At 37.4% G+C, this 24,595-nt stretch overlaps 1 protein-coding gene across 2 annotated transcripts in view; it reads left to right on the plus strand.

Annotated features, from left to right (window-relative positions):
• LOC111875320 (protein KIAA0100) overlaps positions 1-24,595 on the plus strand; it is a 69,061-nt gene that overhangs the window by 19,531 nt on the left and 24,935 nt on the right. For both annotated transcript variants that reach the window (XM_023871461.2, XM_023871462.2), the window contains exons 12-23: positions 2,632-2,797; positions 3,257-3,400; positions 6,286-6,472; positions 9,434-9,602; positions 12,853-13,223; positions 13,715-13,887; positions 15,461-15,625; positions 17,171-17,371; positions 18,521-18,714; positions 20,008-20,141; positions 22,233-22,453; positions 24,438-24,580. In XM_023871461.2, coding sequence (XP_023727229.1) covers positions 2,632-2,797; positions 3,257-3,400; positions 6,286-6,472; positions 9,434-9,602; positions 12,853-13,223; positions 13,715-13,887; positions 15,461-15,625; positions 17,171-17,371; positions 18,521-18,714; positions 20,008-20,141; positions 22,233-22,453; positions 24,438-24,580 — 2,268 coding nt within the window. The remainder of the gene's footprint in view (positions 1-2,631; positions 2,798-3,256; positions 3,401-6,285; positions 6,473-9,433; positions 9,603-12,852; positions 13,224-13,714; positions 13,888-15,460; positions 15,626-17,170; positions 17,372-18,520; positions 18,715-20,007; positions 20,142-22,232; positions 22,454-24,437; positions 24,581-24,595) is intronic.

Raw genomic sequence — 24,595 nt, forward strand, 5'->3', positions numbered from 1 at the left:
TCTGCCTTATGACACTGTGTAGTCTCAGAGGTAGGTACAGATGTTTCTGGTGAATATACAGGGTGTTTCCTTTGTAGCTTTATAACTGACAGGGAGTATGTATGAGGTGCTGTTGGAAAGTTCCTGGACTAAGTCAAAAAAGAAATTCTGGTTTAACATACTCAATTTTGGCTGTCATCTCCTTCAAAATAGTCTCCTTACAAACGTATACAATGATCCCATAATTTTTCCATGCTTCAAAAGTACCGTGGAAGTCGTTTCCTTAATGCCGTTGAGTACCGCTTGCGATTCCCTTTGAATGCCGGACACTATTTCAAAACATCATCCCTTCAGGTTCCTTTTCAATTTGGGAGACAAAGCAAAATCACAGGGGGCTAAGTCTGGCGAGTACAGAGGATGGGGAATGATGACCATGTTGTTGTTAGTCACAGACTGTGGTTTTTGGGGACATGTGGGTGGGCTTGTCATGATGAAGGAGCCAGTTGTGGTTGCACCAAAGTTTGGTCCTCTTCATCCCGCATTTTCTCTCAACTGTCTCAAAGTGTTACAGAAAAAGTCAGACTTGACCATGGTGTTAGAAGGAACAAATTCATGGTGAACGATGCCCTTCACATTGAAAAAACAATGACCATGCTCCTTGTTGAACTCAGACCTGCCAAGCCATTTTTGCTCTTGGTGATGGTGAGCTCTTCCACTGCAACGACTGTTGCCTTGTTTGTGGATCATAACTGTAAATCCATCTTTTGTCACCCATTATGATCCTAGAGATAAAAGTAGGGTCCTTATTAGCCTTCTCTTGTAGCTCAAGACACACATTTATGTGCTGCTGCTTTTAATCATTTGTCAAGAGTCGGGGAACAAACTTCGTGGACATGTGGCACATGTTAAAATTTCCATTAAGATCTCCTGGAAAATTCCATAACTGATCCCGGCAGTGTCTGTGAGCTCATGGATTGTTCGGTGATGGTCTTCATGGATGAGTTCTCAAATTTTTTTCAATATTTTCTGTCGTTTTTCGTGTGCCTGGTCGCCCTGAACTTTTGTCATCTTCAACTGACACTTGACCCGCCTTGAAACGTGACTGCCATTCAAAAACCGCTGTCCAGCCTAAAGAATGTTCTCCGAAATCCTCGTGAAGCATTTCAAGGGTTTTGGTATTGGATTTACTGAGCTTCATGCAAAACTTGATGTAGAGACGTTGCTCAATTTTGCCATCCATCACAGGCAGAATGAAACACGAAATTGAAAAAGTACTCATGTAGAAACAGTGCGTGTTCACAGAATGGTGTCATGTGGCAGACTGATACACTAGGCTTTCAGAAGTGTGACCTTGGCCTCCCCTCTCATCTTCTTTTACCGAGGCAGTTACAACAGTAACAGTTTGGGAACTTTCTGATACCACCTCGTATCTTAAAACGTTGTTTGATTTGTTCATATTTTTTTTTTAATATTTTCTATGGTATTTTCTGGTCTTTCATAAATTATCATTAGCTGCATTTTACTTGTTGTTCAGCAAATTTTTGCGGTCTTTTCCTATGTGAATTTTAGTTCCAGTTTCCTCTTGATTTTTATCCATATCTTCCATATTTTAATTTTGTGGTTTTACGCTTCTTTGGTGAAGCCATCCTATACATCCTTTAGTTAGAAGGCCAGCTCACAAACATTCTTTGAAATTATTAGGTTTTTGGTTGTTCATTTCATTATTTAGCCTTTTTGGGGCATGGGACTGTTATGCAAACAGAACCCCTCTATGAAGTCCATTGTATTGTCATGTGTATGATTGATAGACAGAGCTTGGATTGGTAATTGGATTTATTGACCACTGACTGAGTGTAACTACAAGTAACTATAGCACTGTTGCTAATTCACACACTTTTCAATTCACTGCAACTTGGACTAAATCTTAGGCTGCTGTGTTTTCACCAGCCATTGTCTGATAATGGCTTTCAATGGAGGACCTTCCCCTTTCTCTGGGCTTCTGAACTATCTCCATGCTTGAGCTACCAGCTTCTAACAGCAACAGCTTACAACAGCTGAGCTGCAGCAATCCTCTAACTGATTGCTGACCAACCAACTTGCTTCACTGCACTCACTAACTGAACTGAAGTCAGTTTGTCTTTTATGTATTTGGTGTCTTCTCATCATCTACTGCCATCTCCTTGTCGAACCCAGCTCTCGACTAACTGCTCACTTGGAACTCCATATCTCGACTGACTATTCTCAACTGAACTCTTCTTTATAATCATTTTGCACAGATTAAGTATAAAATACTGTTTCCAACAATACCCCAGTTGTATGTTTGCTGACCTGTTGCTTAGAAACAAGTTCTTCTATTGTTGTTTGGGTGTTCATTTTTGGAGGAACATTTTTACTGAGCTGTTGCCTAGCAGTGAACTGTTCTGGATTTCAGACATCATGTCGCAATATATAAACATCTTCTTGGTTTGTCATTGTTATTTAACCTTTAAATAACCAGAAGGAATCACAGTCGCTAAGTTGAACGTTCAAAAGTTTCCCCCTGAGGAACCATTTTGAGTATATGGCAAAACGTGTCTGAGTTGGACATTTTCACACTTTGAGGCATTGCGTACAGTAATTGTGGTGCACTGCATTTCTTGTTGGTTGTTGCAGTCAGTTGTTGGTCACATAAAGCTGGCACGGCTGAACTATAAGCGGAAGGACCATGCTCTCAGTGTTCAGCTGCTGAATGAGGTACAGGCTCAGTGGAGTGCCAACTTGCACCTGAAGTTGCTCACACTCATTCAGGAAGTTGGCGAATTTGTGTCCAGTATTAAAGGTATGTTAACAAATTTGGATATCAATTTTGAAATTGTGAGAGGACAGACAAAGTTGGGAACTTCTATCCCACAATCTGCTATCACAGATTACGGGATTGAAAAGAGAAGTTTGTTGTGTATGTGTTCCAGCAAATTCTTGGGCTGTGCGCACTCTCACACAACTATGAAAATAAACTCAATAGTAAATTCTGTTCTGTCTTATCCTATCCAATATATTCTAACAAATATGTATTTCAAGTAGGTATTTGAATTTGATACCATATTTTACAAAAGAAAGATGTGGTTCTGCCAGTCTTCTTATCTTTGAATCCCTCAGTTTCTCTGTTGCACAACATGATACAGAATCATTAATAACACCAGCTGGCTTTCTGTGTAGCTTTAATCAGTGACTAGGACTCATCTTTCAGTTCAGGAGCAGGCTGTTGGAAGGCATTCAATAAACTGTGTTTAATCTGCAGCATTTGCAACTTCATCTGAGGAGTTCAATAAAATCAGACCAAGGAATCGCAGTGCAAAGCATAGGAACTTGAATTTAGAAGTGAAGGGCCAAGTCAGTTTTGGGATCACAATTTCATCCAGACATCATATGGACGTGACTTCAGGTCTGTGTATACATGTAAAGTATTTCCTTTAACAATGGAATATGTGTATGTTGACTACTAATGGTTCCACTCAAATGTGGCCAACTTTGAGGAAATAGTTTTTTTTAAATTTCACGTGTGTGTATTTAGCAATTACTTAATTACATCGTCCATAACACAAAATTTCTGGAGATGAAGAATACTACCTTCTGAGATATAATGCTGTGTAGTCCTCTGAAAGTCAGTGATATTTCAGAGGAACATATCACCTCCAACTTCAGTGTGAAAGTAGGTGATAAGCAGAGGCACTAAAAGTGAACATCAAATAACTAAAATGTCTTTAGTTTTACATATGTTTCTTCTCACTGTACAACATGTTACGGCCGCACATGCGCCATCATCAGGCAGTTTTCCTTTTGTTTTCAGGGAGACCACTGCACTGTTCACTTGTCTATTGTCATTGTTTAGTTTCTATCTCATGACTAGAACGCTGTCATTGTACTCTTTTGCAGCCACCGTACTGCAATGCATAATGTGTATTAGTATGAGTAGTATAAATATGTTCATGATTTTTATCATGTTGCCATCAGATATCAAATGTTACAATTCTATGTACTTACATTTTTGTGTGTCATATTTCTCCTGTATATGTGTTACTGGTATGGTCTTCCTGTATACTAAACGTAGTGTAGTTATTTCTGCTTATATATCCTTCCTAGGTAGCATATCTAGTGCTATCTAGTAAACTTTCTAAATATGATATCCCTCTAGTGTGTTTGAGTGTTTGATTTTCCTTCCAGTCCTCATGACGTCCAGTGTGTCCATAGTAATTTGACCACTTTTAGTGTATGTTATACTTTTAGTGTCTTAATGACATTTTATGATTTTAACAACATCGTAAAGTATTAAAGTTGCACTTTTAGTGAGAAGCATATTTTAGATGTCTATTATCATCATCATCATCAGTAATCTGTCAAGACGACAGGTCCACAGTCTCTTTCAAAACAATTCCTCCACTTAATGCGATCTAGAGCTTTCTCCTTCAAATGACAGTATCCTCTTCTGTCCCCAAGGTCATCCAGCATCTTCTTACGTCTTCTTCCTCGTCTTCTTGTCACTTCTATCCGCCCATCTATCTTTCCTTCGATAGCTTCTTTTAGAAGGCAGTTTCTGCGTAAAACATGACCAATCCAATTAGCCTTCCGTTTTCTTATTTCATGTAGGATATTCCTCTGCTCACTGACTCTAATTAACACTTCTTCATTTCTCACATAATCGGTCCAACTGATCTTCTCCATTCTTCTCCAACACCACATTTCGAAACTTTCCAGATGTTTCTGATCTACTGCCCTAAGTGTCCATGTTTCAGCCCCATACAGAGCTATGCTCCAAATGTAGCATTTCACTAGTTTCTTCCTCAAATTTAAGTCCAATTTGCTGGTAAAAAGATTCTTCTTCTTGCTAAATGCAGCTTTTGCCATGGCAATCCTGGATTTAATTTCACAAGTACACCTTCCATCATCTGTTAACAAGCTACCCAAATATTTAAAACATTTCACATTCTCCACTTGTTTTTGGTCTATCTTTATTGTGACTGGGGTTGGTTGTCTCGAAATTTTCATTACTTTTGTTTTCTCCACATTCATTTCCATGCCATAGCACCTTCCAATTTCAATTAGTCTATCAATCATGCCCTGTAGCACAGTTTCTTCCTTAGCCATTAACACAAGGTCATCTGCATATTTCACAGTTTGAATAATTTGACCTCCTACTTTGAAGTCACCGAGCCCATCCAGAGCTTCCTTGGTAAGGCATTCGCTGTACAAGTTGAACAGAATTGGTGATAAACAGCATCCTTGCCGAACTCCTCTTCCAATCTGCACACTTCCTGTCTCCCCCGTGTTAAAAAAAAATATTGTTGCATTATTGACGGATGCTTTAATAATAAGGATAATGACTCAATGCAACAGGATGCTGAAATATAAAATAAAATATAATAATTTTATATTCTCCTATTAAAATTGTTACGCTTAAGAAGTGTAATGGCTCAAGATGACTTTTGATGGGCAGAATTCTGTTCAGGGCACATGATTAATTGTTGAACATGCGAGTTCAGAAATATACTCATGTCCCTGTTCTTTTAATTGTGTCAGAAAGTGAGAAACTTAGTGATAAAGTTTGTTGAACTTAAAATATATGTTTAAATTTTTTCTGTTTCTTTTGTTTGAAACATTTTTCTGTCCGATAAATATGATGAAATGCACAGAAACACATATAAGTGGTCGTTAAACTAGTCTGATCTAAATGAGAGTTCAAATGATTTGCCAGTATTTTGTAAAATTATCCAGTATCAAATTTCATGAAAATCTGTTAGTGTTTTTCGAGTTTTTCATGCACATGGTCAGACAGATTGAGCAAAAACATTAGGCTCTCTTCAGTGTTTTGTACATACAGATCTTTCAGGTGAAGACCATTGGATATTAGTACTGAGAGAACATTTTTTGAGAACATTTATAGTTTGAGTTTGGCTTCAAGTAAAGTAAGGGTCATATTAAACCAGTGTGAATGAAAGCTCTTTATGTGATGCCACGTGATCTGGACTTCTACTAAATTAAACGAAGTCCATTTAGTAGTGTCAGAAATGAACAGTGGAGGTGGATGACTGAATATGATGTGTGTATGTTTTTCTATAGTTCTGCAGGTATCACACAAATAAAGTTATAACTTTTGAAGTAAGCTGTATCATTATTTAATTTTCTCCAGATTCAATTAATTTATGTACTTGATTTTTCTCTAAATAGTAATGATATAAATCATTAGATATATAAAGAACTCAAATATTGAAACTGTCCAATTTCAATGATTCACTGAATTATAATTGAAATATGTGCATGTATTCTTTGCAGATGACCTAAAATGGTCAGTGAATGGAGACAATGTTGAGATGAAAGCAGTGTCAGTCAACATAGCCATTGATAATAAAGATATATTTTCAATAAATGGCTTCCGAATAGCAAACCTTCTAGACAGTGAGGAAGTTAGAATTGAAAGGAAGAATAATGAACACTTTATTTTACCCTGGAACAAGACTTGGTAAGATGTGTGTGAAATTGATATAGCTTGTAAAACATACTGTGTGTATTGCTTCGTTTAAACAGTTTGCTGTGAAATACATGTTGCACATAGTGTCAGTACACAATGGGATGCACATATCAAGCTGTTATGGGATATCCTAAGGATTGTATCATTATAAATTCAATTTCAGATTTGAGAAATACCTTCCAAGTCTTGTATTGAATTATCCTGAATAGCATGATACATCCATATCCATTACAACATTCCAACTATAGACAATGTAATGAAACTCTACATAATCACCACTGATCACAAAAAATATAAATTACACCCAAGTTATAATGATAAGAGGAATTATAAAATATATTCTAGAAATGAGTTTTATGTGCTGTTACACTGAAATGATTTAATTGGCTTAATGTTTCTGACTTGGTGGTGATTGATTATTGGGATATGTAATGCCACTTTTTGCATTGCATAAGTTTATGTGTAATTGAGTGAGCTGGGAAGATGCACAATGAGGTAGTTGTGTGTTTAAAGTACTGTCCCAGCATTCTCCTGGGGAGGCTTAAGGAAATCATGACACTCCAGTCTGGAGAACTGTTAAACAGCTGAGATTTTAACATAATATTCACCAAGTACAGGTGCAGAGTGTTAGCAATTTATGAAGGTTACCATGCTTACAAAATGCAGGTAAAATCCCAGTCACTAGTTAACTGTTTTGGTGCTGTTGTGAAGATTTAGTTGTATTGCATTTGGTGCTTAACACTTAGAAGATAATATGTTTCTTGTTTTATTTAATGATTCTTTTGAAGTTGCTTATGTTCTTTGCTGTTAGATTGAAGGATGCTTGTGGGACAAATGGGAGGGACATTGGTGGTGGTTGGTGTTTAAGGTACTATTCCAGAATTGATAATGAAGGACAGAAAGAACATGCAAACCTCAGTTATGATAGCCTGTATCCATATTGAAATTTCGGAACTCTTGAACAGGAAGCAGGAATGTTAACTATTCAAACAAAGATAAATTCAAATTAAATTCTGATGTCTATAACGTGAATACTAGACAAAAATATAACTTCCACCTACCCTCATCAACTTTATCAGTATATCAAAAAGGAGTCTACTTTACTGGCATAAAAGTGTTCAACAATCTGCCACAAAGTATTAAAAACTTGGGCAGTGATACTAAAAAGTTTAAATCAGAGCTAAAGAATTGTCTGCATGCTCATTCCTTCTACTCTTTAGATGAATACTTCAATGTAAATAGAGAATGATGTAAAATTAAGTTATATTAATTTTTAAGCTAAAATTGCCTGTACTTATGTATGTAACCTTTTGACTTGTTCTGTATCCAAAGGAACTAACCTGCTTAGGATTTATAGAATGTAAATAAATTCAATTCAATTCAATTCAGCTGCAACATTCACTAACATGTGTTAAGAGTGAAAAAGTTTCTGTGCTTTCTATTTATAAGCTAATGCATGAAATTGGAAAAGGAAATTTGGAAATATCTCTGACATGATGAAAGGAGTCTGTTTTTATAATACCAGTGATGTCGGTAGGTTCAGATTCTGGAAGTGGTGGTGGTGGTAGTGGTGGTGATATTGTTGATGATGATATCATTATTGAATAATCACTCCCTCACTCATGGAGCTGAGCCCTTCTTGAGAAGCCACAAATTGTGCAGTTACTCAAGAACTTCCCAGAATTTTATGATACCCAAATGTTCATTATTATTGACGAATGAAAGGTGTAATTGTAGAGTTCTGTAAAACTTACCCTTTTGATAAAATAACCAGTATATATATACAGTGAAATGTAAGGAAATATTCAATTGAAATTTCATGTGTTCATTCATGATGTGAAAGCAGTTTCCTGCTTCTGTCACTCTCACATCAGCCAGTAATACCCCAGGAAACCTGTTTTTTGTTGAGCTGGGTTTGAAAGCACGTAGTTCATGTACATCAACATAAAAGTCATCATGGCTTTGTAGACAGGTGACACATTGGGCATCATGGAAAGCATGAAATGTCATTTCAGTAAATTTAAAGAGAACAGGAAATTTAAAAATTGTTTAATCTTTCTGGAAGTTCTGGTGGTGTTATGCAAAGAAACTTTAATAAATTGTCACTGACTGAAACAGTTTGACTTGTGAGATATACACTGAAAATTTGAACAAAGTCCTGGTGGGAGAATTGAATTGAATTGAATTTATTTACATTCTATAAATCCTAAGCAGGTTAGTACCTTTGGATACAGAACAAATCAAAAACGTTACATACATAAGTACAGGCAATTTTAGCTTAAAAATTAATATAACTTAATTTTACATCATTCTCTATTTACATTGAAGTATTCATCTAAAGAGTAGAAGGAATGAGCATGTAGATAATTCTTTAACTCTGATTTAAACTTTTTAGTATCATTGCCCAAGTTTTTAATACTTTGTGGCAGATTGTTGAACACTTTTATGCCAGTAAAGTAGACTCCTTTTTGATATACTGATAAAGTTGATGAGGGTAGGTGGAAGTTATATTTTTGTCTAGTATTCATGTTATAGACATCAGAATTTAATTTGAATTTGAAGCGATAATATGTATTGCAATTGAAGAGGTAGAATTTTTAATTTCTTAAATAATTCTCTACATGAATCTCTACTTCTACATCCTGTAATGATTCTAATTATATTCTTTTGTATTTTAAAAATTATTACACTATGTGAAGAGTTCCCCCAAAATATTAATCCATAGTTCATAATGGAATGAAAGTAGGAATAGAATGAAAGTTGTTGTGCTGGTATTAAAGTTTATGTTGAATTGTGTGGTCTTGCAGAATGTCCTGCTAATGTCAATAGATGGTCAGATATTAGGCAGCTTATATGTGAATTTGTTCACAGCTTAGCTACATGACCCACAATAATATAAGCACATAAGCATATTCCTGTTTCCAACACCATTGAATATGGTTTTTCTTGTAGGAACATAACAATCAGCTCACTGAAAGCTTGTTTTCCATATGAGCATAATTTTGCCGAGGCTGTGCAGAATGAGTTTGTGAGTGTTGTGAAGTGGCTGAAGTTAGTGCACAAGAAACAGAGGCAGCCATTTACATCAGATAGTCCTCTTCCAGCAGATCTAGTTATTAAGGTAAAAAATTCTTAGTAACTGGCTTACAGTAGATTAATTCACTTTCACTTTTGCTTAGCCTACTGGGCAATATTTCTTTGTGCAAAACTCAACTGGTTTTAGAGTGCAGTACATTTTTTAACCTATATCATGCAGTGTATCTTGCTGGACCTTGGCTGCAGCCTCTTCACTACTGGCTTTCGTTTGTTATGAAGCTGGGTGGACCCCCATAGCTGATCTGGGACATGGTGGAAAAATGAGCTGTCTGCCCCAGTTCATTGTCTAGTCTGTAGTTAGTCGCTTTAATACATATAGTGGTCAGAGCTCTGGAAAATAAAGAAATACAGAATTTTAAAGATACTTCAGGGCCACCCAGAGGAATCAGAAGTATATATATTAGAGGAAAGCATTAAAATTGACTAAAGAGAAAACATTTTGTAGATGTATGGTTATGATGGGGTTCAGTAATATACTTCTGTGTTCTTGGTGCTAAGCCATGGCATATTAGATGGACAGGACATATGGCACACATAGAAATGTGAGAAAAGCATACAAACTTTTGGCCAGAAAAACTTGTAGGAACATGGAAAGATAGTATTGAAATTGATCTTAGATGAATAGGATGTGAGGTTGTGGACTCTTTGAAACTGACAAACGATAAGGTACAATGGCAGATATTTGTGTACATGATAATGAACCTTTAGGTTTCATGAAGGCAGCTAGTTCCTTGATCAGATGACTAACTATCAAGTTTTCAAGACCCTGTGGCACAAGGTTAGTTAGGTTTCAAGGAAAACTCTGTCATCCCTGTAATTCATGTCGTTTCCATGAAGCAAAAGTTTCTTGACCAGCTGAGTAGCTACACTGAAACATAAATTTTACACTTTTTAAGGAACCACCTAAAACAAATATAAAATTGTTGCAAATATATGATATAACATAAGGAAAAGTGTGGTTTACTTTGTACAGGTACCATAACTTTGGAAATAATTTAAAATACATGGGTTTGAATGCTGAGATTATACATGCAAATGCAAAAATGGTTTTTGGTTTAGTTGACAGTGCTTTACAACCGCTATAGTTATGTAGTATCAGTAAGATAAGTTGATGATTACAACCAGTGAATGGAAAGGATGTTGAAGGAAGCAGTCGTGGCCTATTTCAAGGCACTATCGCAGCATCCACCTAGAGAGAGTGACAAACTTGATACATACCTAGTTACATTATTTCTTCAACCAGTTAGTCTTTTATGATATGTATGTATTGGCCGTCTTCTAGTGCACTCAATCTCACATGTCACTTCACTACATGTTTCGGCATCACTGTGCCATCCTCAGGTGTGTTATTTACATGAAACTATTGCACTGCTCGCCATCATAGTGTCGTTTATGAAAGTTAGTTATGAAGTTAGTCTTTTGTTAATTTTCTCCCTGAGAGCTCAGCCTGTATAGTTCATTTTCAACTGTGTTACACATTACAATAATATTATTAGTATTGGTATCAAATTGACACATGTAATTGCTGGCTGCTTCCACTTGTTACTTTGCATCCAAGAATGTTGCTTATCATCTGCAACTTCCTGATCTTCTGGCCTAGTCACATGTCAATCTAACACCTGGTCAGCACTCTGGGTTGCATGGTCCTCAAGAGTACTGTCACATATTGTGTGGTCTTTGAAGTGCACTCCAAGAGGTTGTAAACTGTGCCAGCCATCCTCTTCATCTTCATTGAATTGCCATCATTGCTGCTGACATGATCATTTGAGAAACCGTACCTAACAGAGCAGTTCTTGATTGTAGTAGATGTTATCAGCCTTCAAGTTTCTGCTGTGAAATGCATTGCAGACAACCCATCCAGCTTCATATGTGTACCATCTTAGAATAGTCTGCCATCTGTTGTATCTGCAGTCTTCAAAATCAGTTGCTTTCTCTAATGACATTTGAGTGCATGGATGATTCCCAAGTTTAAAGGCTGTAACTGGCTGGTACAGTGAGCTGTGGAAGGTACAACTTTGATGTTTCTGAGAAATGTTGTGTTCTTGAGATGATCAGGAGACTGATCAATGAACGCTATATTTTGCAATTTCTGGCACCAAGTTTTCTATCTAGTTGTGTGAGGCGATCTTTATATAACATTGATGGTCGTCCAAGGATATGTATTGGCTTCATGTTTTACAGGCAGTCTCTTGTCATTCTTGAAGTAACGTGGATTTCTGTATTTTCCATTTACAAGAGATAGTAGTATATCACTGCCATTGGCACTGGATTCAAGGAGCACAGTAAGCCGCTGTTTAGATTTTGTACCATCATGGCAAGAATCTCCTCAAAAAGTGAAGATTTTGCTAGGCTGTAGATTGAAACATAGACCTGTCTCATCAATATCATTCTGTGTGTATATAGCACAGAGGTAATAACATTTAATTTTTTGCAGTATTTGGTAATTTTTCTTGCTCTCAGTCACTTGAGTCCTGCAAACAATGTTGTGCCTCCTCGTAAATCTGTCTATCCACCCACTGGAGAGCTCTTCATAATAATGTTTGTTGTGGACACTGAAAGTCTCATCCGTGATGCCTGTTCAACATAGGTTCTATTATGTGCATAAACCTGTGGTGAAATATTTTTTTTTATTTCTTATTGTGACTGATGTAGGTTTGTTTTTTTTATTGTCCATATTTCATCTTCCTGCTGTGAAATTCTTCTTATGCCATAATAAAATCTGTTTTTTATGAAATAAAGTCACATGGGCACGGAAAAATTGAATAATTTAACCTGGCTGCATTTCTGTTAAATGTTTCCCTTACAAATATATGTACACTGGTCACTGTGCTGCAGTGTCTGTTCTTTGGTACACTCGTTAAGACATATTTGCAAACTGAACTATTTGCGACTGCTATTAAGGAAGTTGGGCCATTTCCTGGGATAAGAAATTCAGAGAATTGAATTACAAAACAAAATTGGATACATTTTTATAACTAGGGCTTAAAAAATTAAGTACAAATTCAGGGAAAACATAAAATTGCATAAACATGAAATCCGTTAAAGTTTAACATTATTCTTATGGGTATTTGGCTTAGGCCAAGCTAAAAGTGTGTAAATTCATGAAAAACATAAAACCCTGGGTTGTAAGATCAAAGTTTCACTGTATTAATATTTTAAGAAATATTCTGCCATAGTTAATGCACACTGTTACCTGTTACCTGTTACCTTGTTGTGCTGAATTCTTTACTTGTACAGGGAACAGTGGAGACCTGTATATATTGTTATCTCATCAGGTTAAGGAGTTCCTGTTTGAGATGAGTGATGACCCATTTGAGGTACGCCTTCGAGACAATTATGAGTTGCTGGAAGATGAATATATGGAGAGTTTGAAGAGACAAAAAATGCTGGATGTGAAGGTTGCTGAACTACGTAAGGCTCATCCTCTGCTGCCAGCAGCCAAGGTGGAAGAGTTGTATGCAAGCCTTAATAAGTGCAACACTGAAATCTATGTGCAGCGGTCCAAGCAGATGTGTCGTGCTGCACCTGCGAGAACTAGACTCTTTGCATGGCTCATAAATGATGTTGAAATACTGTCATTGGCAGATCCGTCTGTTCACGGTGCAGAGAATGCAGTCAAGACCATGACGGAAATTGATCCTGACAGGTTGGAATGTCTATATTCAACAAAATTAAACTACTTCAAATGTATAATTAAATATATGTTCAATTGCTATAACAATAGCTGTCAGCCTATATACAGCAAAACTCCCATTTAGTGCTCATCAGCTTAATGTTTTCCCCCATTTAACTCCCAGTTTTATTGATCCTAAGTTAATAAACTTAGTGATAAATAACTCCCATTTGAAATTATCCTCAATGTAGTGTTCAAATCTATTAGTCCTCCAAAGAAATCTTAAAAAGAAATGTACTGTCTTGTATGAGACACTGTGTAGTCTGGGAGATATTATATGAATATCTGCCAGGAAGTTAGCTACAGATGTACCAGACTATGTGGCATCATATCCTGGAAGACAGTAATATTCATAGCCTCTGCTGTGAGCAGGTGAAATCTCTTTGTTAGTCTTCATGCTCAAACTGCACAGGATGACATTTCAAACATGAGAAGCGAGGTTGTGTGTTGCGTGTCTGTTGTAGTCCATGGCCAGAGGAAGGACTGGAGTTCATAACCCTCTGGTGTCGCTCGGTGTGTGCAAGTTGCAAGGAGTGGAAATTTCAACTGAGGGATTTTCCACAACCACTGCTGGACATCAAGGATTTACACATCTGGGGGAGACTTGTGGGAGCTGAGCAGGAAGCTACATGGAGAGGTATGACGCAGTGAGGTTCACAGCCTTGATTCTCATATTGCATATTTGAAGGGGAGAAGGTTTATGAATAGTCTGAAAACAAAGATAATCTAGTGGTAATCTTTGGGTTTCACTGGAAAGCCCTGATAATTGTTCAATATGGAAATTCTGAAGTGTGTGCATAGTGAATGTTTTTTTTAATTATCAGAGACACTATAACACTTAATGATAAAATTTATTGGACATAAAATGTGGTTTTCATTTTCTCTGCACTTTTATTTGAAAGATTTCTCACTCTGGTAAGTATTTAGTTAGTTACACTTGAGATTATCACAGAAGAACATGCAGGTCTTGAAGTAAAGTGGTTTTGGGTAGTCTAAATGAAAATGAAAGTGGCATGACAATTATATAGCTTTCTTCAGTATCAGATTTCATGAAAACCTCTCCAGTGGTTCTCCAGTTGTTTTATAGATGCAGACAGGCAGGTGGACTGAATAAATTGAATGGACACCCCACTAAGTTGCAAATGCACCTAAAAGAAGGTGTGTGGAAAATCCACACATGAATAATCAGGAATTTACTTACTGTACTTTAATATTTTATCATGTGAGTTGAAACTTGATTGAAATACTAATTAGTCTGATGAAGTATGTACCAAATTAAGATTCCAAATGTAGGGATGAAACCTCAAACAAATATTTGAAAAAAAAAAAAAGATTATTTCCTTCTGGGATTTATTACCATAGAGTCTGGTTAAATGTTTCAGAAGAAAATACAGCCCCTATCTTCAGAGTCAAAGAGCAAGCTACCCATGCAATTAACCAATGGGAATTATGCAGCAAGCAAGCCATGTGTAAAAGGCATGGTTTGGTAGAAAAAATTCTTGTTCTCACCTTGATTCATGAAAATCTTCCAAATCCTCATCTCAATCTTGTCTTGAACTGAAAAAGTCATTATTATACATGCATGTGTAAATATGTGAATTGCATACTGGTATTTGGAGTCTTTTCTGTTGTCTTTTTATAGCTGTGATGTGTTTTTTAAATCTTATAGTCAGTGGTCATGCATTTCTCTTTTGAGTAATTTCTGTACATTGTTTGCTGTTTAAAACAAAATGTCATTCTTGGTGTTTCTGAATAAATTTGGTTCATATAATATAGTTACTGTAGAGAGTGAAAGTTAAATTTTTTTGTTGATTTCTGTTCTATTTCTATATAGCTGTCTTGTAGAATTTGATGCTGCACTTTCTGGTATCATGTTCCTCTGAAACATCAGTAAAGATCGACAAAACTACAGCAGTGTCACACATCTGGATGAACCTCACATCTTATGCATGTTCTGTTTGTAATGTAATTTACCTTCATTCGTTTATGAATTGTATGTAATGTCACTGTATATATGTTCTTTTGTGTGTGTGATATTTTACCGTTCACTGCATATTTTGACTGTAGTGCTTTTGTCAGACTATTTCTCTTTTTCAGTCACTTCCAATGTTTACATTTACTATGTGTTGACTTACTTTGTTACATAGTGTGGTGACTGTTTATGTAATTTATAAGTAAAGATAATTTCTTTCCTTGTTTCATGATTCCAGCAAAACGTGGTGTTGTGATTGAGTTAGGTGAACCCTGGGGAGATGTCACTGTTGAGAGAAGCATGACCTCACTAAAGTTCTACCATGATTTCAATTGTGAAGTGGAACACTACAGTTATGCTTTTGGTCCATGCTGGGAGCCAGTTATAGCCCAGTGCAATCTTAGTAAGTTTATTGGTTGTCACTAGCAGGAGAAATGAAACAAGTGTGAGGATACAGCTGCACTCTAAGTGTGTTGCTTGGAGGTTGGAAATGTGATGGCAATGCAATTTTGGCCTTAGCATCCCTTGAGACTCAGCATACTTCTCCCACAGCAGTCATGCTGGTTCAGATTGCTCACTGCTGTGCAGGAGATATAACTCCACCTCCCCACACCATGAACTGCTTTGTCCATCCGTAACACATAGGACATATGAATAAGTATGTCAGGTTTATCAAAGGAGCATAAATATGAACATAGACATGGAACAAAGTATTAAAAAAATTTGGTGGTGTATATTGTGTTGTCTAAGCATGAGACCAGAAATGCATCTAAGGGTGGTTAATGCACAGTGTCATCACCGTCATCTATTGCTTTTGTTTATCAAGTTTTTAAATTTTTCTTTTTCTATTTTCCAAATTTAAAGGCTTGAGAATTCAGGAATTAAAACAAATAAAAAAGTTTCTGATATTTCTTAAGCTTATTCTGCTATCATGTCCAACATGAATTGTCACCTGGAAGTGTGGCATTATTGTGAATGGAATAAGTGCACATTAAATTAATACGTGTTCAGCTTATATGGATTGAAACTGAAACTTACAGAAATAAATCCAGTTCTTTATTTTTCCCTGTCTCACAGTTATAAGCAATTTTTCTCCAAGAGATACTGGTCTACAGCAGTTTGCCGTCTTTTTCAGGAGATTATCATTCAGATTCCCAAAGAGAACATCACGCATGGCTGTTTACATCTGTATGTACTTAAATAATTTGTCACTGCATTTCCATACACATTGTGACATGTAGACCCATTGCCAAGTAACAGCTATGCAAATTAGCAACAGTACAACAGCTCTGTATATTTGTTGTTTCCCTGGCGATAAGGGAACATGCAATAATGGAAGAGACATTTCCTGTGCAGTCCATGCCAAGACTATAAGATGAGGACCAGCTGCCATCACAGAACAATCTTGCGACAGCAGTTAGAAGAGTAAGAGGTTGGTGTGAGATGACTGTCAGCCTGCAAGGACGTGAGCTTGGTAGCAGATGAACGTTCACAGTTGAAAGATGTTACCAATCAGCACAGTGAAGATGGTGGTCAAGAAGACTAGTCTTTGTGTGACACTGATTTGTAAAGAGTAGTCACAAGTTGTGTTTTAAAGCGTCCAGTAAATCTGATTACCAATCCAAACCCTGTCTGTAGTCACATTCAGTCCTGTGACAGTATCTGTTATACTCGTACGTGGTGAAACGGCTGAAATTACCATCTGTTTTAATTCAATTCATGCACAGAACATGAATTAGAGCAAGAATTGTGAAATCTCAAAACTATTTTCCAGCAATAAAGGTTTGTTCTCCCCCTTCCACCTTGAGGTGTGCTGGGGACATACCTACTTCTCACTATACTACAGATTATGCTGCAGTCCAACTTCCCCAGGCATCTCACTTGCAGTGTGGCTGATCCCTAACAGATGGCCCACATGTTTTTTTATCATTTTCTTTCATTGCATTAGGTTTTGAGAAGATATTGGCACCATCACGAGATCCCAGCCCTCCATTGCCGTTCTGGGACAAAATGAGACTCCTCTTCCACGGGCGCCTCACCATGTGTATTCGCCAGATGACGATATTGCTGCATGCTTCCCTTGATCCTTACAATACAACTGAAGAAATGGAACTCACATGGAGTGAACTTGCTATGGACTGGACCAATGGTAAGCAGACAATTTGTATTCTTGTCTGTGCTGTTGCATAATTGAGATATTTCAGTTGACTCCTGTTGTATGGGTTCCCCAATTTGTGATGATGATGGTGTGTGCCCTTATTATGCAACACAATTCACAGTGAGATAAATAACAGAATAAATTTATGTTATGAGGGGCTCAACAAAACCCAGATTCCAGGTTGCATCTAAGAATTTTGATTCTGGTATTTTCTGGAGTATTCTCTTTTATATTTTGTATGCTCATGTATGAAAGAGATTAAAATCCACAGCTTACAGATTCAGAACAGAAAACGTGGTTTATACAGATAATTTGGATTCAGTATTAATGTAAAAAAAATTCTTGGAGAACCTCAGAGGAACAGGACAATTGGAAGATGTAGATGTACATGGAGGCTAATATTAAAATACGGTGAAACTTCACTAATTTGGAATTTACTATAATTTGGACAACTTTTTGTTTGTGCATTATGACATTGATGATCACATTGCTGTAATTAGTGATTGCAAACTGCCATGTGTAATGCTAGCATAGATGACAGTAGATACATGTAGGCTACTTAAAATATTTTTGAGACTGAAGTCAAAACTTACATTTTTACATTTCATTACCTGTAGATTTATTTTATGATGTGCAATATAAGTTTCAAAATAAAGTTGTATTGCCTGAAAAGTCACATGAAGTCCATTTTATAACTTCCCTGAACATGTTTCCAGTAGCGCTTTTATAATTTGGAGAAGGGTTTGCTCCCAATTGGTACAAATTAGTGAGGTCTTACTGGATGTCTTAAAGAAATGGAGTGTGTAGGTTAACTTAATTAAGCTGGCTCATGATAAGGACTGATATCCGGCTTTCGGGAGCATTTCTGTTCCATCAGAGCAAGGGCATCATTGGCAAGGCATTGATCAATACATTAACACTCTAAAAAATTTGTAAAAATACCCACTCCATACATCTTTTCATCTGAAAGTGCTTGAAATGTATAATCATGGAGTCATAGTCACTGCCTTGAGAACCTCAAATATATTATGTGTTATGATGTTGAGAATATTTTGAAAACTGAAATTTATTATCAGTCACAGTGGAATCTGTGTCCTGTCATTTCTGCATGTGAAGTATCATAGAATTTGGCTGTTCCAGCAAAGGTCGTGTTCAAAGGTGAGCTCAATGTATATGTGAGAACAGCATCAAAGTATGATGACTGCCGTCTCCTGCACTTGCCAAATCTAAAGCTTACAATCAAGCTGAACTGGATATGTCTTGGGGACCCAAATGATCATCACAGTGTAATGCCCTGTGCTCTGGACAAGTTGCCAGAATATTCCAGCAATCAGGTATGTGCTTTTGTTTTCTGATAACGCATAGCATGGAGGTGAAGTCGGCATGTGGTAATTGGCTGGTGCTTTGTACATGACTGTTTTAAAAAATGCTGGCATACTCTTCAGTTTGCTGACTGCCGTAACACACATTGTTTCATTCATTCTCCCCCTCTCCCCCTTTTTGCCACATTGCCAAATTTTTTCTTAATGTGAACTGAACATTTAATTCATCCTCCTGAGTATTAAGTTTCCAACTCTGTTCATTTCTTAGCTTTGTTGTTGGCTGTCCTGACTTAAGTTTCTTGTGGCAAGTTTGTGGGACTGGATGGCCCAATCAGGCCAGGTGCACCCTGACTTTGTATAAGTTATAGGTTCAGATCTTAGCCTACAGATCAGCTATTCTGACTGAGGTTTCTCATGGTCTTCTGCAGTCCGTCCAGGCAAATTCCAGGATAGTGCCTCAAATTAGGCCATAACTGCTTTCTTCCGCATCCTTTCCAATTCATTATTGACACTCATCCTGCCATATATGTTACAGTGTTGTTAAATAAAATATAAATAATAAAAATGAATACATGAATGATATGTTGTTTAGTGAAGTTATTTGACAATGAATGATATTGGAGGGTGATCAAATTCATTGACCTAGGGGATGGATCATCCTGGATCTGTTTGTTTGAAGGAAGTAAGGAAAACTCTCTCTTTGATGAGGTTACCTAGTGTTGCAGTTGAAATTCAAACCTAGCCCTGCACAAATACAGTCCCAGAATATTACATTTGAGCTGGCTTGATTGACTTTTTCATGATTTTCTCAGTCACTTAAGGTAACTGCTGAGGCAGTAACCTAGATGTAGGTCACAACTGCCTTCTTCCAGATTCTTATTTAACTACCATGCATGGACATCTTTCCATCTCATTCAGTGCTCCATAACCGCTATATTTGAAATAGCATTCCCGTCTTCTCTTCTTGTGTCCTCTGGCTTTTTCTGTGGGAAATGCTCTATGCTTCTCTCCAGTTTTACGTGTGTTCCTTTCAGTTATCTCTTTAGAAATATTTGGTAACAGGTGAACTTAAGGTGTAGGTGTGACTGTACTTAAGTACCACACCATGAAGACTTATGGGAGTGGTTATTTTACTCCTGCATTCTCAACTTTGGCAAAAGATGGAGGTGAGTGGTCTGCTTCATCTCCTGGTTAATTTGCTTGTTTGGACTCTGTGGAGAAGAGAAAAATCTTGAACATTTGTTATGAAAAGCACTGCCTTGTTGTGTTACTTTATAGTAATACTGATAAATAATCATTTTCCAGGAACATGATTCTTTTCGTTCTTTCCGGTCCCAAAATCTGAATATAAGCATTGCTTTGGAGACTAAGCCAGTGACAAACAGAAGTCCAGAGGAATTTGATTGCCCTACAGCTCTTCTCTATGGCAGTACATTGAGGTATGTTGTTATTAGGTTTTAGAAATTTGGAAAGTTGGTTATTTCTGTCTTTGCTTCAAATTTATATAAACCACCTAATGCAATGCATTAAAAATGTAAATATTCTTTGTTACATTATGCGTTGCCCAACATGTTTTAACTTACTAGGTCATCTTCAGTGGCTAAACTAAAGCTTAAATTCAACTAGGATAGAAAGAGGCATGAATTAGTTGAAAGGGAGCGATCCTTTTCGGCAGAAACATTGAGTGTGACGTAGGTAGTCCAGTATGTAAAAGTCTGCGGGTGGTAGCACAAGCTGCTCATAAACTTGAACAAATAATTCTTATATCTGCAAATTCAGGAAACTGATATAGAGATACATATGATTGACTACATGTAATCTAAAATGACCCTTAGGAAAATGGTTGAAGGATCTCTTAATGACTGCAGTTGTCAATGCTTATAATGGCTTTGTAACATCAGTTAGTTAGTTAGTTATTGGAGAGGGTGGATTTCCCCATGCACTTAGACCAGTATTGGTCCATTGTGCTTCCCTCTATGATATTCTACCAGTCTCTATACCCTACCGATACTGGTGCTTACCATCAGTCCCGACCAAGCCAGCGAGTTCGGCCTCTACTGGCTAAGCAGTGTCTATAATGCCTCCCCCATCTATCAGAGGTGTTAGAGACTACTGTTGGGCGGGAAATGTCCTTGAATTTTGCTCAGTGACCTCCTTAGGAGATATGAGGTTCTTTTACGTGCCGTAAAGCTACGACATGGGACCCACGGCTTAAAGTCCCTCCCGGAGGACTTGTTCCCTGAATTTCTCTGCCCTTAAAAATTCCATGACCTCCGTTGTAACATCAGTTACTGATGTGGACATGTGAATGAATGGATAAGAAATGGGTCTTTACTGATTCTTGCACTGTGACCATCAGTGATCTATTGTGCATCCCTGCCTTTTTCAAGCTTACAACAATCCTACACTTGGAATGAAGAGTAGTGTCTTAAAGGGGCATCTTGGTAGTCACGGGGCTCAGTAAAGTGGTGCTGGCTAATTTCCACCTCAGTGCCTCACACCTTGGCATGGGCAGACCATCTTCCAGTTTGCCATCATTTCAGATGCTCCCCCCCCCCATGATGATGACACCAGCGTTGTCTTTTGGAGGGGACATTGGTGTAACATTAGTTCTCATGTCATATGTAATGGTAGTGTTTCACGGATGTGAATGATTGAGGTGATATTTTTATTCTATTGGTGTGTATAAGGTTAATATGACAAAAAACAATAGTATGGAATTGTAAGCTGTTGTATTTCTGTCATGACATGAGATGTTATTTATTTACTTCATTTAACATAATTTATTAACTGATATGTTTTAACATCAGAATGCCATTAGGGGCAGCTTGATGCTAGGTTATCACTTACATGAAGTAAATAAATAACATCTCACGTTGCAATTTGAGCCTTCATAAGTTGTTTAAATTTACCATGGATTACACTGGCACACAAAATACTTTGAAAGTATGAGGATGTCTACAAAGTCAGTAGTTAGGTTTGACCTCCTTTCCTTCAACGTTTCTTCCTACACACATGATCCTGGTCAGTTTATTTGTTTCGAGAATCCATATTTGGAGATACAACCTCCAAATATAGAACAAGTCAATTACTACATATTAAAATAACTTAGATATCATACCTGAGCCGGCAATACTATGAAACTTAACTACTTACAGATTTCATACAAATCAATCATACAATACACCATCCCACATCCTGTTGGTTAGCACCATGTGCACACATGCCACACCCCTACTCCCACAGTGTCCTAGATATGAGGCCACTGCAGTGTACCCCATAACACTTTAACATACAACACATCTAACCCCCAGGAAACTTCTTAAGGTTGCAGTCTTTTCTTAGGAAGGAAGTAGGCTAAAAATGAAGTAAATGGGTAGATGTTTGTGTCAGACTGAAGTCTGAGCTGATAACATTGTTTCATGTTGTAAGTAATGAATTTAAAAGTCTGTATTCAAAAGTAGACTGTACAAGAAGTTCCACTTTCGTTTGTGTGTACTTAAACAATAAATAGATTTTTCTTTTCACAGATGGTTTGAAAATTTGAAGCTGATTTTGTCAGGCGTGACTCGACCGACCAGACGTGGTGCAGTATTCCAAAACTTGCGACCACGTAAGATTCAGTTAAGTCGCCATTACCGAAAGGTGCATCTTCTGTTGGGCCTTCACAAGTTTCAGGTTTACTACTGGATGTCATTTGCCATGCAGAGAGGGTTTGAACTTCTTGGAGGACGCATTTCTTCTTGTTCAGGTAAGAGAATTGTGATACTACTGCACCTGCTTTGGACTTCTGTCCCTTATGAGCAGGACATTTACATTTATACAAAACAATGCATGAATTGTTGAAATGATAATAAATATATGAATATGTGATTCTTCAATTTTCAAGCTCAAATTAAGAAGGAAATCAATCTTGATTAGAGCCCTGATATTTCAGTTTTGTCCACTGATGAATTTCAGACATCTGTTTTTGTTTAGCATAGTAGATGCAGTGAGTTGTGAGTAAAGATCTGAAATCAACATTGATGATTTTCAGATTCAACGAATGGGAAAAACAGCTATCACCCTAGGATTGAATTTTTTTGAAGATGATTTATGAAATTTTTTTATTGAAAAAGGATCTAATATCAGACAGGATAAGTAGTACACTTCAGTGCATTATGTCATGTGTATTAGTGACTAATAGTATGGGCTGTGGATTGGATGAACAGGTTTGTTTACTCCTTATACACACTACCAGTAATTACATGTAATTATAGCACTATTGCTATTTCTACACTTTATAATCCACTGCTACACACACACAAACCAGTCATCTCATGGTAATGCAATTGAAATACAGGAACTAGAACAGTCTCACTGAATTACACACTCCAGATATTACACATAAAGTCTTCTCTTGTAACTACACTTAACTACACTTAACTACACTACACTGCACTGCACTCTTCACTTATCTAAGCTACAACAGGTGTTTGTTACATAGGCTCCTCACGGACAACACAGAAACACAAGTCAGGTAATTCCTAGCCGGTGAGTTCATTGCCGCACTGACTGTTGCCTAGCAACGAGCTGTAACATTTGTCTACTGAGACACATCTTCCACTGTTACAAGTTGGAACGTGTTTACCAAGCCGTTGTCTAGAAATGCTTTGAGTAAGTCCATTACGGTATGGTAGATTGGCCCTGAAAAAGGTGGTTGCTTTAGAAAAAGGAACAAAATGCTCTTGTTCCAGAAAACTTTCTGATCGTAGAACAGTGAATTTTTCCGGGTTGCATTTCCCAGTAGGTCCATGGGCCTTTCCTACATTAAACATCCCAGATTTTGATTGGAAATACCCATAATCTGTGACACGTTACCTTTATTCCTATGTCTATATACCCTGTCACACTCCCTTACTCTGGAACCAGTTTCATATCTCCCTTTACCTGTATATCTTGCCATGTGCTTGTGCTCTATGACCCATTTCCTTTCTCCCTGTGTATGTATAACCTGCAATAATGCTTTTACTATCGTCTGTTTCATTTCTCCCTATATTTCTATATGTTTGTATAACCTGTCACATTCCCATACTCTGTGACCTGTTTCCTTTCTCCCAGTATATGAATAACCTGCCACATCCCCATACCATGTAACCTGTTTGCTTTTTTCCTATGTATGTACACATATAATCTGCCACATTCCCTTAGTCTGGGACCAGTTTCCCTTCCCCCCTTGTATATCTTGTCACATTCTCATACTCTTATGACCTGTTCCTTTCCCCCTGTGTCTATATAACCTGCCACATTCCCTTACTCTGTGATGAGTTTTCTTTCTGCCTGTGTCTGTATAACCTGCCACATTTACCTACTCTGGGGCTGGTGTAGGATAAGTTTCAAAAGTGTGGCTTTGTAAACACAGCATTGAACATTAGGGTTCCATAAAATAATGCTGAATCATCTGCAGAAGTTGCTTAACGTTGAATGAGATGTCTGAATGACTGTGAATAGTGCATCTGGTGGAAAGGAAGCAGTTGTGCCAAGTTCAGAGGTGCCGTCCTGGAATTTATGTAAAAGGACAAAGAAGTACCATGGTAATCTTTGGACTATTAGTGCTGCACCTTACATCCAAACTAGGGACCTTCTGGATTAAAGTTACATACATTATTACTGTGCTTCACATGCATGTAACCTGGGAAAAGTTTGGTTCTGGCAAGACTGAGTATTCCTCTATGCTGCTGTGCTTGTGCTTGCAGAGCACATCTTGGCTCTGGTCCCAGTGGATGACGGATTAAAGCATCGACCACGAGCTGAGTGGTCCATCATGTACATGAACTGTGAACTGAATGATGCTGAGATCTGGCTGAAAAGTGCCCTGCAGCAGGAACCAGGGAAGGAGGTAACAGTTACACTG

Source organism: Cryptotermes secundus, unplaced genomic scaffold (assembly GCF_002891405.2).
Source record: "Cryptotermes secundus unplaced genomic scaffold, Csec_1.0 scaffold1789, whole genome shotgun sequence".
Lineage (NCBI taxonomy): Eukaryota > Metazoa > Arthropoda > Insecta > Blattodea > Kalotermitidae > Cryptotermes > Cryptotermes secundus.